The sequence below is a fragment of the Ictalurus furcatus genome, chromosome 18, assembly GCF_023375685.1.
Source record: "Ictalurus furcatus strain D&B chromosome 18, Billie_1.0, whole genome shotgun sequence".
In the NCBI taxonomy this organism is placed as follows: domain Eukaryota; kingdom Metazoa; phylum Chordata; class Actinopteri; order Siluriformes; family Ictaluridae; genus Ictalurus; species Ictalurus furcatus.
The window spans coordinates 15,646,290-15,663,056 of NC_071272.1; the positions used below are offsets into that span (position 1 = coordinate 15,646,290).

At 38.0% G+C, this 16,767-nt stretch overlaps 1 protein-coding gene across 1 annotated transcript in view; it reads left to right on the forward strand.

Moving 5' to 3' along the window:
* Positions 1–9,404, forward strand: part of cnksr2b (connector enhancer of kinase suppressor of Ras 2b) — a 50,195-nt gene extending 40,791 nt beyond the window's left edge. The window contains exons 19-22 of the mRNA XM_053648952.1: positions 199–290; positions 1,924–2,428; positions 7,384–7,583; positions 9,120–9,404. Of these exons, the coding sequence (XP_053504927.1) occupies positions 199–290; positions 1,924–2,428; positions 7,384–7,583; positions 9,120–9,170 (848 nt within the window). The 3' untranslated portion in view covers positions 9,171–9,404. The remainder of the gene's footprint in view (positions 1–198; positions 291–1,923; positions 2,429–7,383; positions 7,584–9,119) is intronic.
* The last annotated feature ends 7,363 nt before the right edge of the window (positions 9,405–16,767 follow it).

Consider the following 16,767-nt stretch of genomic DNA (forward strand, 5'->3'; position numbering starts at 1 on the left):
CTTTGAACAAAAGTGTTAAGGATTTAACTTCACTACCCACCAGGTGAATTAACTTCACTACCCATCAGGATGTTCAGTACCCACCTGCAGTGTTGTAGAAATGGACTGTGCTACTGCCTGCTAACTGGCATGGTGGCTTGTCATGGGTAAATACTTATATATTTTTTGTTTTCTCTTCTGTCTCTTGTCCTCTCCCAGACTACTGGAGTGAGAGCGACCATGAGGACGTTGAGAACTTGTCTTCTAAACAGAACAGCCCTCCACCACCCTACGACACCTACCCTGCCTTAGTACGTCACACAGCCTGCCTCTGCCCGTACCAGTGTCCCAACCTAATTCTTTTTCTAATGTTGAAAAGCAAAAGCACCATTAATGTTTTGTGTTCTCTATGTTGAAGGACTTGTCAGACAGTGATGAAGGTTTCAGACATTAAGATAGGAGGGAAATGTGTGAACAGATGGGAAGGGAAGATAAAATGCAGAAGGGAGCAGAGGAGAAATGAAAGATGAAAAATGAAATGTGAAAGAGAAAGAAGAAGGCAATTGAAGTACTTATTAATTATTGAAGCTCTGGAGACCAGCTTAGTGGCTGTAGATCCTGAGACAAAAAGAGCTTTTTAAATGAGATCGTGTGGTATAAGATCCTGCTAATCTTATTGAGAGAAACACAAACCAGACAACTTGTAATACCATGCAGGAGAACTGTGTGTGTGTGTGTGTGTGTGTGTGTGTGTTTGTGTGTTTGTGTGTGTGTGTGTGCGTGTGTGTGTGTGTGTGTGTGAGTGTGTTCCCATTTCAAATTCAAAGACTAATAGCTAGTGACAGTTCTGAGGCTCCACAGAGGCAAGCTACATTTCTTTTAATGGCTGCTGGTGTCCTTTATTTCCTTTTCATCATTCCATTTCAACCACTTTCAATAGGATTCAAATATAATACTACAAGAAAAAAGGTTTCAAATTTTCCCAGGTCTCAAATAGTCAAAACATTTTTAAATGGAAAAATGGTTCAGTTACTACACAATAGCTAACTGTATGTTCAAGCTATCTAGCATTAAAGTGAGGAGCTGTCATAACTATAAATATCAATAGCTAGCTTTCTAATATCATTATAAAACAAGGTATTAGCTAGTGGGGCGCACGGTGGCTTAGTGGTTAGCACGTTCGCTTCACATTTAGTTTGCATGTTCTCCCCGTGCTGCGGGGGTTTCCTCCCCCAGTCCAAAGACATGCATGGTAGGCTGATTGGTGTGTCTAAAGTGTCCGTAGTGTATGAATGGGTGTGTGAATGTGTGTGTGATTGTGTGCCCTGCGATGGACTGGCACCCTGTCCAGGGTGTACCCTGCCTTGTGCCCGATGCTCCCTGAGATAGGCTCCAGGTTTCCCCTGCGACCCTGAAAAGGATTAAGCGGTTGAAGGTGGATGGATGGTATTAGCTAGTGTATCTGGTTAGTGTTACTCTGAAGTGGTTAAGCATAAATAGCTAAATATCTAGCTAGCTTGGTGGTCAACAACTATTACCATATAAAATTAAAATAGGCAGCAATTACTCTGAAAGGTTATTACTAGGCTAATTAAACATCACCTACATGGTCTAGATAGCAAGCACAATACGGTTTAGCCGTGCAACCAATGCAATGTATGTATTGAGCTAGCCATCTTGCTAACTTATGTAAGGTTAGTAATTAAAAATAGGTTGTTATGGTACATTTTTGACATGGCTGTCTAAAATGCTAAAACAATGACAATTGAAAACTCCAATGCTAAAATCAGACTCAGTGGTAAATGTGAGACCAAATACTTGCAGCTATCTAACCAGCAGGTTATAATGCTAACATTACCTCAGTATTCTTATTTAAAGCATGTCCAGTCAAAGTGTTCAGCATACCCTACATTGAGAATTCCTTTTTCACTTGTCATCCTGTAGCAGGTGAGCCCCTATCCTGAGCCCAAACACATTCGGCCTCCATCCACAGAGACCGTGCAGCCCCGGTCTCCCCATGAGGACTTCCAGCCCGAGCCCCATTGTGCCAGTATGAGTGGCTCCAGCTCTCCAGCACGCAAGTCGTCCAGCCAAAGGCGCTCATGGCAAGACCTGATTGAGACGCCACTCACTAGTTCAGGTCTACACTTCTTGCAATCTCTGCCTCTGGAGGATGCTGTGTTCCTGGAGCCCAATGGAGCTATGCCTGTGGAACTTCGACGCCAGGCTACCCTGCCACCTCAGCGATGCCAACTGCCCGAGCGCCACACCCCACTGACACCCGGCCAACTACCTTCCACAGCCCGGATAGGAAGGGAAGTAAAACACCGCAGCTTTACGTTGCCACGTGACAGTGGCCTGCATGCCATCCTGGCAGCCACAGCAGGGGCTCCTGAACACAGAGATGTCCAGCAGCACCAGCTGGGCCAGGCGTACATCAGAGATGCAGGTAATAATCTGAAATTCAAAGGAGGGAAGAATCGCAGTGAGCACATTACTGGGGCAGTCTGGCCTGACTTAAACTGAAACTCTCTGAAAGGATATTTTTGTTGGTCTATTACTGGTCGTCCTGGTTTGTCTTCATTTGGCCTGTAACTGTGCACATCTGTTGTCTCTGTGCTGTTTATCATTTATACACTTTATCATTTATGCTGTTCGCATAGATCCACTGATATATGCTCGGGTTTTTGTGGTAAAAATCATTTTTTTTCCTCTCTGTCTGCAAAAAATGTTGTTGTTGGCACCTTTCCAATTGAATTATAACTAAAATCCTGTCATGATTCTTTGACAGTCCATATTTTAAAGACATGAGATATTCAAATGCATTATATTCCAGCTGTGCAACGTATTTCCAAGTGATATTTGACAGCATATTTGGGTGGAGGGACTTTGCTTTGGGTTTTATCCATCAGTAATTGATTGTCTTTTACATTTACATTGCATTTATGGCATTTGGCAGACACCCTTATCCAGAGTGACTTACATTTATCTCATTTATACAACTGAGCAGTTGAGGGTTAAAGGCCTTGTTCAAGCAAATGCTTGGCGGTGCTGGTATTTAAACTCACCTTCCGATCATCAGTCCATGGTCTTAACCACTGAGCTACCACTGAAGAGGCGTGTATCAGGCACTGCTGGGATTCAAACCCAGGATTTCCTGTTTACTAGACAAGATCATAAACCAACTAAACCAACTTTTGAAATACATGCTCTAAAACGCTTGCCTGCTGTCACAGATTGCCCCTTTGCTCTGCGGTTCCCATGGTGACAGGACCAATGTGCTTACATTTTTGTTTCTGTTCTAGTCCTGTCACCACCCCTGTCTTGTGATTGGTTATATACTCAATTGTGTCCACCTGTTTAGTGTTAGTTCTTGATTAGTTTGTCTATATATACAGTATTGAGTTTTTGACATTGATTAGGTTTTTTGGAATCGGGCAAATAAAGCACCCACACTTGCGTCCTGCCTACAATAACCGCCCCTTACACCTGCATAAGATAAAATAAATAAATAAGAACAAGCTTACTCGTTATTTGCAACGGCGTTCAGTACTCAGCAACCACGCACCACCCAACTCTCTGCCAGGCATCTTATTTAGAATGTGTTAGCATGATAATGACACATATCTGGCTCTGATGATGGATGAATCTAATCATATAATTGAGGAAAAGAGATAATTTTGCAACAATGTGACCTTTACACAGCTTATAAGCACAGCAAACCTAAGATAAAATCATACATGAGCTTTTTATTTAGTGTTTTCACTCAATCCACAAAATGTCTTAAAGTATTAGTATCATTATAGAATCATTTATTTCACATCAGCTCCATGTTCTATGTGCTTGGGTAATTTTTGTGATTTCTATGCGCACTTGCCAAAGATTTTTTTCAGCCCTACATGCTTATCGGTTTGTTGAATTATGTGAAGTGTGAAGCAATGAACCAAGCATATAATTTTCACTCTGATTCACACGCAACAAGTGTTAAAGTGCTCTTAGGCTCGTGCCTGTGGCATGGTAGGTTTTTAATAATGTAAGACAACACAAATAACTTGGCAGCTTTCCAGTTTGCTCATTTTTTTTTGCTTTGCTCTGCTCACAGGCAAATAAACACAATCTTAACTTACAGTCCAGGGGAGAGTCAGCAAGAAGTAGAGATCACGTTAATATACCGGGGGGGTGGGGGCATGATAGGGCTTAGGTGTACCATGTTACTCATTTACACCTGTAGCTCTTCCCCCACACACCACCTTTCTACTGCAGACTCCTGCGAATCCGTGCCTCCACCTGCTACACTTGTATGAGAAGATAGTTTTAATCTTAAGCATTCCTCAAAACAGAAGTACATGATCTAATATTGAATATCGGTATTGCGTCAGTATTGGCCTGCTCGATTAGTATCGGGTCGGATTTGACATATTCTGTTTCAGTTTGCTGATGTGTTTTTATTTGTGCTCTGAACGCATGGGGGATAAGTTCCTAGTGAATTAGAAGAGCCTGTACATTCCTCTAAAATTTTATGAGTCTTATGAGACATCTCATGATTTAGTGTTATATATTCTTGCAGTCTTACATCTCTGTGCATCTCTAAGACAACCCTATATAACCATATCGTGTGCATGCTTGTCACACCAAACCTCCACCAACACACACACACAACTATTATTTCCACAAAAACAACATAATACAGGATAGCAATTAAATAAGGCAGGCATAAGGAATAAGGGTAAAACAGTTTAACAGTTTTAGATAGACGACACTTATAAAAATTAAATAAAAATCACTAGTGTTACCTCTAAAATATAAATATGCAGTGTGCCAAAAGTGCTTAATGTGAGTGATAAAGTGATTTTGGCCTTTTCCAATTATATTAGTTCCAATCAAATAAAGTAATTTCTATTTATATTGAAAAAAAAGAAAAGAGAAATAAGCTACTTAGTGTAGCTTTAATGCTTGTATCAGAGAAGACATTATCAGAGAAGACACTGTGCCCCAGAGCACATGAGGAAATACTTTCAGCCTCTGTTAATGTCTCCTCATGCCCCCTCCAGGGCCTGTATGTCTCTCTCTATCTCCATCTCTCTGCCTTTCTCAAACCACTCTAAACAGCAAATTCAGAAGTTTCTTCTAGTGGCACATTTCATCACCCCAAATCTCTAACAGCTTGCCATGGTGGATCATATTTTACTGTGTGAATGAAACAATGATTTATTTAAGCATTTACATCTTACACTGTGGTGTATGATGTAAGAATTGCCACTCAGAGATGTGATACTGCCCCTTAGTGGTAGCTACAGGTAGTGTGATATTTCTTAGAATTGTGCCAACTACTGGACCAGAAACCCTATCCAGAGTGTTTAAATAAATAATGACATAAAAATATTCAAATAGTGCTCTTCAGGATTACTCACATTACTCATGTACTGTAATGTAGGCCTTTCTATTAGGTCATATGCAAGTCTTGGCATTGCATGGATCAAAAGGAGGTGCTTTTCAGTCATTATTGCGATTTCCATCAGATATATATGTATCAAATGGTACACATTTCTCTGTGACACACAACAGAGACTTGAGATTGATGTACTGTCTGAGTTTAATTTAATTTTAATCATTATATCAAGCACTAGAAATATGACAATATTTAACAATATGATTAATAAAGTATAAGATAATGGCTCATTAACTAAGCAACAAGAACTAATTAATTACCAGCTTAGTTTCTTTGTCAGAGAGTGGAATAAAATGATTAATTTCAAATGATTCATGATAAAATGATTAGATTCAAATATTATCATTCTAATCTTAGGTACTTAGATACAGTTAACTAAGGATCCTAATGGAGCTAGCTATGCTATTTGGTGCTTGTTAAATTGCTAACACTTCATAAGTTTTACCCTTTATATTAACACATGAGCTGCCACTGTTGGGCCCTTGAGCAAGACCCTTAACCCTCTCTGCTCCAGGGGTGCTGTATCATGGCTGACGCTGCGCTCTGACCCCAACTTCCTAACATACTGGGGTATGCGAAGAAAAGAATTTCACTGTGCTGTAATGTATATGTGACCAATAAAGACTCATTATCATTATTATTATAATTATGAATATTAGTTCATTATGAGACCCTCTAATGGTTGCATTTTCTGCTTTATTGTTGCTTGGTGGCTTAGAGAGTCTTTGGTTAAGCTGTATGAAAAAAAATAAAAATCTCACAGAGTCCAGGGGTTTAAGATGTCAAAAATCAGACCTTTACTGATGAATCACAAAAGCCGAGATGTATGAAGATCATCTGATGAATACAATCAATGTACATGCTTACATACAATACTAAAACAATGATCTCATTAGGCAGGGTTTTCTCATTTGTTTTCTTTTGATCACATTTCTGACATCTCGCTACAATTATGTTTCTTTCTTCATATCTTATCTATAATTGTGGCGCAAGTTGGGCCAGCTAATTAAAAAAAAAAAACATTTTTATTTTACTGACTTGCATCATGGAATTCAACAACACATCTTAAGAGATCACTAGCAACAAATTGGCAAAAAGATACAGACTTAAGAATACAACGTACAGACTCAGTGTCTCTATGTGGGTAGAGAGTGTGAGTTCTCACTGAAAAATGACAGAGCAAGCCTAGAAGAAAATGGGTGCTCAGTGCGCTCACCAAAATAATCTCACCAGCTTGATTTTAGTTTTTCTGCTTAATATACTGATTTCTGTCTTATATCTCATACATTGATCTTACTTTTGATTGTTTAACCTATACCAACTGATTTCTTTATATTTATACCATTTACTTTAAAATTATACCATATTGTTTTTACAATAATGCTGTAGTGCTTCTAGCTTAGCTGGGGTTTGGTATAAGTTAGCAGTAATGTTAGCGAGTAATGCTTGTATTCACAGTTGCTTACACAATATTTAGGCAAATTTTACTTTAACCTATTATGAAAAATTCATTATTTTCATGTATGCATTGATTCTATGGATGTTTTTGTGTTGTGTCAGGGCAGATTTAGCTTCATGAGGTAAAATGATGCTAAAGGGCCCGTTTGCAAGAGCTCATCTAGGGTTCCACAGATGCCCTGGCTGGATTTTATATAATTGATATTAGTGTGTATTACTATTTTAACATAGCATCACAACTAGCACTTCTGATGGCTAACTCCAACCATCATCTTTAGTCTTTTTTTCCCCGCTACAACATCTATACTGCCATAGTCAGTTAGTGGAACACTAATACCCAGGAAAACCTTACTACCCATGAACCCATACACTACACATGAACCATGCTGACCTTTAAGTGACTTGTTTTCACTCTGGCATGTAAATAAAAGCCCTGTATTTGACATACCATCAATAAGTCATGGCTCATTACTCTTGCTCTGTGATGCGCCCTGCAGGTTTGGAGCGGGAACACAGGCAGCAGGCTGATTCGCTGTGTGACCTGTATCGAGCTCTAGAGAGGGCCAGTCTGTCCCCTGTGAATGAGCACATGCCCACCAATCGTCTGGAGTACAAGCGCTCGTTTGTCCGCCGTGGTAACGACCCCTTGCTTAATGAGAAACTGCACCGCCTGCGTATACTTCAGAACACATTCAAGGTAATGCAAATATTGGGTTTGGCAGTGAAATTTATGCAGTTTGTAGCATGATATTTAGACATATGCCAATAATATAAGATATGATGTAATATAATAATAATAATGTAATATAAGATATTGTACTGTATTATTACATCCTATTCTAGAGTAAAGATTTCCAACTACCCGGCCTCAGATTTGCACCAGGCAATAGTCTTTTCCTTCTCCCCCACAGCAGTGAGGACATGAGGCTTCCCTAGGGGGAGACAAAAAAGGCTGTCATTTAACAGAAGACAGTGAAAGAATACTGTATCTATAAATTACCTTTCTAGACACGCACATAAAGCAGGCATCAATTTCTCCAATTGCTGCATCATACACACATTTGCTGTGTAGCACTGCAGTGCATAGACCATCATGGCCAATTGAGTGAGGTCGTACATGTTTGAGCCAGCCAAGATTAAAATTTTACAGGCAGAATAAGTGTACATAGAAACATAAACTCAACTCCTGTCATCATTATAACACACAAGGGTTTGTTTTTGCAGAAGAATAACATGTGTGAAGCTGCAGGATTGAAACTACATAAACAATCCATGTTTGATGCTAACTAGCTGCTACACACACTGTGTGTGTGTGTGTGTGTGTATACAGTATATAATATTATATTACTATCTTTAAATAAAGTGATCTATCTGTCTATCTATCTATCTATATATCTATCTATCTATATTTCTTTCTTTCTTCCTTTCTCTACAATTACAAAAAAAATCCAAATGTGGTTCTGCCAAGGTTCCTGTTTGTTTAAAATACTGTCCAATAAGAACAGGTCCAGATAAGTACAGTGGTGCTTGAAAGTTTGTGAACCTCTAGAATTTTCTGTATATCTGCATAAATTTAACCTAAAACATAATCAGATTATCACACAAGTCCTAAAAATAGACAAAGAGAACCCAATTAAATTAAATTTCTCCTTCAAATTAACTGCTAATACTAGAGGTTCACAAACTTTTGCCACTCACAGATATATAATATTGGATCCTCAATACTTTCCTCAATAAATAAATGACCAATTATAATATTTTTGTCTCATTTGTTTAATATGGTTCTCTTTATCTACTTTTAGGACTTGTGCGAAAATCTGATGTTGTTTTAGGTCATATTTATGCAGAAATATAGAACATTCTACAGGGTTCACAAACTTTCAAGCACCACTGTATGTAGTATTATTTTAAACTACAATATTACCTGTGATAAAACATGCCTTAACACTATTATAGTGTTAGTCCTGCAGCACCTACATCACATTATTGGCTCCTTTATCATATTAAAGTCACAATAGAAGCATATTATTTGTCTAATTTTTTTGTTCATTTTGATATTATCATATTATTCTATTTTATTATATAACTGTTATGAATTGAGATTGAGGTACAGTAAGTCCAGACCCAATAGCAAGACCTGGGGGTTTAAAGTGTTTAAAAAGTTTGGACTACATTTTCTCTCATATGTTAGTTACTTTACATAAACAAATGAATGCAACTTATCTTCTCACAGGATGTCCCACTCAAAGAGGCTGAGACAAAGATCATTCATCGGGATGTGTAAGGAAAGCCGGTGGCAATCAGGAGAGTAGCCTAGAAAACAGCAGTCTTCACATCTGTACATAAAGATAGTGTATATTAATGTGAGAAGAGAGTTACCTCTGCTCCAGTTCCATTCTTTTCATCTCTGCTTCCTTGTGGAGGTTGATTTACATGGACACTGCCAATCAATGATTCTGAAGAAAAATATTAAACATGTTTTCCATTAAAAAAAAATTATATTATGTAATATTTTCTGTGCCCCACAGTTCAGAGTGCTCTATGTGTTGAGTTTCCCATGGGCTGTCCACAAGGGTTTCTTCCAGGTTCCCCTCCCAAAAATATGCTGACAGGTGGATTGGCTACTCTTAATTGTGTGTGTGTGTGTGTGTGTGTGTGTTGCCCTGTGGTGGTCTGGCATCCCATCCATGGTGTATTTCCACTTTGCGATCATGATCAGGATAAAGTGATTACTAATAAAGTGATATTAAGAACGAATGAATGAATAAATGAATATCAACTGAAATAGAAATTGCCATATGTTGAGTACTTGTATATGAGTGCTTGTTTCCAGTCAAATAAAAAGCCACAAACTTTTCTCAGTTCACTTGTTGCTATTCCCTACTCAAATTATCCCACTGTTTACAGTCCAATCAAAATTGTTCAGATATTCATTCATTCATCTTCAGTAACTACTTTACTCTGGTCAGGGTTGTGGTGGATCTAGATCCTATCCCGTAAACTGTAGGCATGTGGCAGAAATACATGGATGTGATGCCAGTCCATCACAGGGCACCATGCATACACACATTCATACACACCTAGTATGTTTTGAGAGGCAGCTGGAAACCAAGAGGAAATCCACATACACAAAGGAAGAACATGCGAAACTACGCACATACATTAATCCAAGCTAGGTATTGAAGCAGGGACCATGGAGGTGTAAGGCTGCAACGCATTATGCTTTGCCACCAAAATGTTGATATAGATTGCTTAAAAACTTTTGACTGGCAGTGTATTATTAGATCTTTATTTGATCTTTATTATTATCCACTGATCTCCTTTTACTTGCCATATTTTTGCCATGTCTTCCTCATTTCTCTTTCTTGATTTGGTTCCATAATTGCACAATGTTAATATGTGGATATGAAGGCATTATTTTGTATATTGGTAAATTATGGTCTGTTGAAACCTTTGAAGTTTATGTATTGTTTAACATGTATTGGCCTTGTGCCAAATGACTGCACTTCCTTTGAGCTTTGCTCCTCCATACTGACTGAACAAGAAACACAGAACTACTAGTATAGATGTTCCTCAACTACTGATTGTGTTATTATTATTTTACTTTGCATGGCCTCAGTCGAAGTTATGAATTTTGAGTGTGTTTTTGTTTTAAGTTATCAATTGAAAATTGCATTTTCTTTACATTTTATAGATGTAAAACAATGTATGTCAATAGGTATAACATATGGAATGACTATGTGTAATTGTTGTTGTAAAACAAAGGGAGAAAGATGGTTGTATATCTAACATGTCATCCTTGTCCTTGCTTCCATCTGGCTGTCTTCTGTGTGGCTTCTGACCTTTGACTCTGGAATCAACCCATAGTACAACCCCAATTCCAAAAAAGTTGGGACGCTGTGTCAAATGTAAATAAAAACAGAATGCAATGATTTGCAAATCTCATAAACCCATATGTTATTCACAATAGAACATAGAAACATAGAACATAGAAAACATATCAAATGTTTAAACTGAGTAAATGTACCATTTTAAGGGAAAAAAAACAGGTAATATTGAATTTGATGGCCGCAACACGTCTCAAAAAAGCTGGGACAGGGCAACATAAGGCTGGAAACTTAAGTGTTACTAAAAAGAAACAGCTGGAGGTTAATTGGCAACAGGTCATTAACATGATTGGGTATAAAAAGAGTATCTTAGAGAGGCAGAGTCTCTCAGAAGTAAAGATGGGCAGAGGTTCACATATCCTGCGTCCACAATCTGTGGAACAATTTCAGAATAATGTTCCTCAACGTAAAATATCTCATCATCTACAGTACATAATATCATCAAAAGATTACGAGAATCTGGAGAAATCTCTGTGCGCAAGGGACAAGGGTGAAAATCAATATCACATGCCTGTGATTTTCAGGCCCTCAGGCGGCACTGCATTCTGTAATGAAATGACTGCATGGGCTCAGAAACACATCCAGAACTCATTGTCTGTGAACACAGTTCACCGTGACATCCACAAATGCTGGTTAAAGCTCTATCATGCAAAGAAGAATCCATATGTGAACATGATCCAGAAACGCTGTCGTCATTCTCTGGGCCAAAGCTCATTTAAAATGGACTGAAGCAAAGTTGAAAACTGTTCTGTGGTCAGACGAATCGAAATTTGAAATTCTTTTTGGAAACCATGTATGCTGTGTCCTCTAAACTCTAAACTAAAGAGGACTAAGGAGTGGAACCATCTGGCTTTTTATCAGCGCTCAGTTCGAAAGCCTGCATCTCTGATTGCATTAGTGCCTATGGAATGGGCAGCTTGCACATCTGGAAAGGCATCATCAATGTTGAAAGGTATATACAGGTTTTATAGCAACATATGCTTCCATCCAGATTCCATCCCATCTTTACTTCTGAGAGACTCTGCCTCTCTAAGATACTCTTTTTATACCCAATCATGTTACTGACCTGTTGCCAATTAACCTAATTAGTTCCAAAATTTTCCTCCAGCTGTATCTTTTTAGCAACACTTACTTTTCCAGCCTTTTTTGTCCCTGTCCCAACTTTTCTGAGATGTGCTGCGGCCATCAAATTCAAAATTACCTTATTTTTTATTTCAGCTCATTTTTTTTGTTTTCTATGTTCTACTGTATTGTGAATAACATATGGGTTTATGAGATTTGCAAATCATTGCATTCTGTTTTTATTTACATTTTACACAGCGCCCCAACTTTTTTTTGTAATTGGGGTTGTACATTGTTAAACATGTAAGGCTTCAGTGTTAACTACACAGCAAGGCTAAACTAAAATGGTTAACCAGTGAAACGCTGTCTATTTTTGTAAGCATGATATTTATCCACCGGTTTGTACGTGGTTTTATATTTTGAGGTGTGTCTTAAATGAAGATAACGGGTGGTGTTGATCCCTTTGACAGGATGAAACTTATAAGCAATTATGCTGTTGTACTGTATCTCTCAGATGAAAATAATTTTAACAATAAACAGTTTGATGTTTTGTTAAATGTTTCTTATCCTACAGCGCTGTCAAATACTTGATTTTGATTGGTCAGAAGGTGATGATTAATTTTCTAGAACAGTATTTCCTGCTGCAAAACAAATCAAAGGTTTATGTTAATGCACTTGTTCTAATATGTTATCTTGTGTTGCTATTTAACAAAGAAAAACATAATTGGTGATATGATGGAGTTTTGTATGAGGAGACATTTGGGAATTTTGGAACAAATTTATTTAATAATGTTGGCTGTTTATCAGTAACAAGCTGCTGTCCTATTAAGTTGAAAGTGAGGGTCAGGCTGTTTATAGATGCAGTAAGTGATAGCAAGAATGAAAAACATTGAGAGAACGTTTATATAACAATAGCATGGAACATAATAAGGTTGCAAAGAATGTTCCTGTAACCTAGGAAGAATGTTGAGAAAATATTTGTATATAGTGAAAATGAAATGTTACAATAATGTTTTACATAACGTTTTCATAACCCTACAAAAACATTGAGAGAACATTTATATAACAAGTGAATGGAACGTTGTAATAATGTTTTGAAGGACGTTTTATAACCTTAGAAAAACATTAAGTGAATGTTTATATAACGAGGGAATGGAACGTTCTAATAAGGTTGTGAATAACATTCTTATAACCAAGCAAGATTTCAATTCAATGTCTAAAAAAGCATTTTGAACATCCTCCCCCAGTCCAAAGACATGCATGGTAGGCTGATTGGCATGTCCATAGTGTATGAATGGGTGTATGAATGTGTGTATGTGTTTGTGTACCCTGCCTTGTGCCCGATGCTCCCTGGGATAGGCTCCAGGTTTCCCCGTGACCCTGAAAAGGGTTAAGTGGTATAGAAGATGGATGGATAGAACATTCAGAAATAATGTTTTTATAACTTAATGGGAATGTTAGGAAAATGTTCTTTATGGTTAACATAAAATTGTTAGCTGGGATTAGTCCAAAAGTCCTGGCCTTTGCCTATTTGCTCATTGGCAAGCTCTAGTCCTGCAGAGGCTTTTTCCTGGCATGCCTCCATGCAGGTTGAATTTCTTTCTGATTGTAGAAGCATGCACTTTGATGCCAACTGCTGCAAGACTTACTAGCAGATCCTGTGATGAAATTTTGGGGTTCTTGGAGACTTCTTTTTGCATCAGACAGTCTGCTCTTGGCCTGAATTTGCTGGGATGGCCAGTCCCGGACAAATTGGCAGTCGTTTGAAATCTGTGCCACTTATTATTTTTCTTACATTGGAATGATGTATTTCAAATCATTTGGAGATCTTTTTAAATCTCTTGCCAGACTCATTGGCATCCACAACCTTTTTTTCTGAAGGCCTTACAGAACTCTTTAGATCTCTAGATTCACATGACTGTGTACACTGGTGAATTTTATATACAAACTCTCTCCCACCAGAATGTTTAATTTTAATAACAAAAAAACTGATTTGTTGTCAAAAGTGGAATGTTAGTTGTGCCAACCACTGATAAACGTTATTATAGCAACCAGTAGATTGAACACCTACTGATAACTTCATAGTACAGTGACAGGCGACTTGCAGCGATAAAATAGCTGTATATGTAAATGTACAGTTAGCTGGTCATGGGGGAAGTGCTGATATATGAGATCGTAAAAGAGGTTTTGGAAAAACACCTAGGTCAGGTTATATGGCCTCATGCAAGGGCAGGTTTGCTTGTGTGTGTGTGTGTGTGTGTGTGTGTGTGTATGTGTGTGTGTGTGTGTGTGTGTAATTATCAAGGTCTGTTATGAGAAAAATTTTACACAGCATAGTCCTCAGTCCTGGCCCTCAGCACTGGGGTTCCCCAGGGCTGTGTACTGAGTCCTCTGCTATACACGCTATACACCCATGACTGTACATCAATCCATGATAGCAACATATCATTAAGTGTGCAGACGACACTACTGTAATGGGACTGATAATATAATAATGATGAGTCTGCCTACAGAGATGAAGTCCAAAAACTCACTGCCTGGCACTCAACTCCTCAAAAACAGAGGATTCGGTGATAGATTTTAGGAGGAAGAGGGAGGAACCTGCCCTTCCTTACATCAAAGGGGACACTGTGGTGAAGGTTGGTGACTTTAAATTCCTGGGAACATACATCTCTCAGGACCTCACATGGTCTGTTAACACCAATGCCCTTGTGAAAAAAGTACATGAGGTCACTGAGGAGAGTCAATCTGTTCCAGGAACTGCTGCTGTCTTTTTTTACAAGTGTTCTGTGGATGGTATCATCACCCTCAACATCCTGGTGTGGTTTAAAGGCTGCACTATGGCTGACACAAAGGCTCTGGAGAGAGTCAGGAAGTGAGCACAGAACATTATAAGGACACAGCTTCCCTCACTGACTGATATATACAGAGCCAGATGCCTGTGTCGTGCAGCACACATAATCCATAATCCTGTTCTCACCCAGGAAACAGGCTGTTCACAATGCTGCCTTCTGGGAGGCGTTATAGGTCCATTAAGGACCATATTGCTATACTTATAAACAGTTTTCATCCAAGCGGCACAAAAGAATTAAAACTCATAATTATTTAAGGGACTGTGTAAAATATTGGACTGTGTAATACATATTACACACGAGACTGTGCAATACATTTATATTGGACTATTTCAACATTGGACTGCGCAATACATATTACACATGGGATTGTGTAATATACCTTCTAGTGCTTATTTATTTATCTGTTCTTGCCGCTATGTTGAGCTTGCTTGTTATGTGGTACTTTACTCAGTGTTTTGTATGCTACTTGTTGTGTGTTACATTTACCACAAGCTAAAAGTATTTGAATTTCGTTGTACAGCTATGCAATAACAATAAAGGCATTCATTCATTATGACATATAAGTTTCTCATGAACACATCTGAATTGTGGAGTGACCGGAATGTGTTAATGTAGCTTAAATTATGATAAAGAAAAAATGCTGTCTTAAAAGAATAGAGTATATGTTATTTTCATATATTCTTTAGAAATCCCTTTTCACTGGCCTTACATTAGGCTTCACTGTCAGAAGAAAGTTGTTGTATAGTTACATTATTGTTCCTCAAGGTAAACACTATGTAAATATACACACAAAGATAAGGTCCGATTATGTACAGTTGTACCAGGGTCTTCAGACATATCCACGAAGGGCAGCAGTAGCTGCATGCTTTCATTCCAGCCCAGTATGAGTCACCTCTTACAGCTGATTATAGACCAGGCTACTGCTTGACCTTACCTTGACCCTAATTGAAGAAAGCACAGCCATTCCTAGTAGTATAATTCAAATCTGTATGCTGGAAGAAAAAGTCGTTCAATATTAGTGCAGTGAATGTTTTGCACAATTAAATTAAAGAAACACTTCACCTCCAAACCCATTAAAATGTTTATATCATAATATTTACAATGTGCTTAATAATTCTGGTGCTAATTTGTTGGTTGATGATATTATTCAGGTGAGAAATTAGTGGTTGTCTGAGTGGTGACTTCACAGGAGGACATTTTTAGTACAGTTACAACTGAGTTAGGATAAATAATTTCAATGATTTATGATAATGGTCAGGTTTCACTCTTACCTCTTAAAAACAGACAAACAAAAAAAAGACCAAGAGATTATTTTCTCACTCACCATTTTTCAGCGATGATCAATATTATATTATTTTATTATATTTATTTATGGCAGACACTCGGCTAGCTAATGATCTATGCGATTATGAGCATGATGGCACTGATGGTGGTATTAATATGAAAGTTTCAGTTTGCTCAAGAAGGATTTTTCATTACGATCACAGTTATCTACCGGAACTAAGCTCAAATATGTGTTTTTATTTTTCTTATAAAAGGTCTTTGCTGGTGATGATTACTTTGTTATAAAGCTAAGTTTATAATTCCTAGGACTGGGAAGGTTGTGATATAATATCATTTTCATGATAAATGATGACAGACTTTTCTGAGAATATCATCATTTCATCAGTACTTCTATAACAGCAACCAATGTTTCAAGGCCACCACATACAGAAAAATGCAAATAACAATACAAACACTGGATATATCTTGCCATATCTCTCATCTCTAGAGTCCCAGAAATGGGCAGAAGGCATCAAGGCCATTTGACCAACAGACAGAATGGTGTTATATAATATTTTACATTTACATGTAGCCTATTCATTTGGCAGACTTCATCTAAGGCAACATACAAAACATTGCAACAAAGCATCATCTGGCCCTAACCAAAAAAAATAAACCAATATGCAGAAGAAGAAGAGACATCAAAAATGATCTCAGAGAAGTAATTGTTCCTGCTCATGAATCTGAGAAGGATTCCATCCATCCATCCATCCATCTTCCACACCATTTAACCTGCACAGGGTTGTGGCAGAGG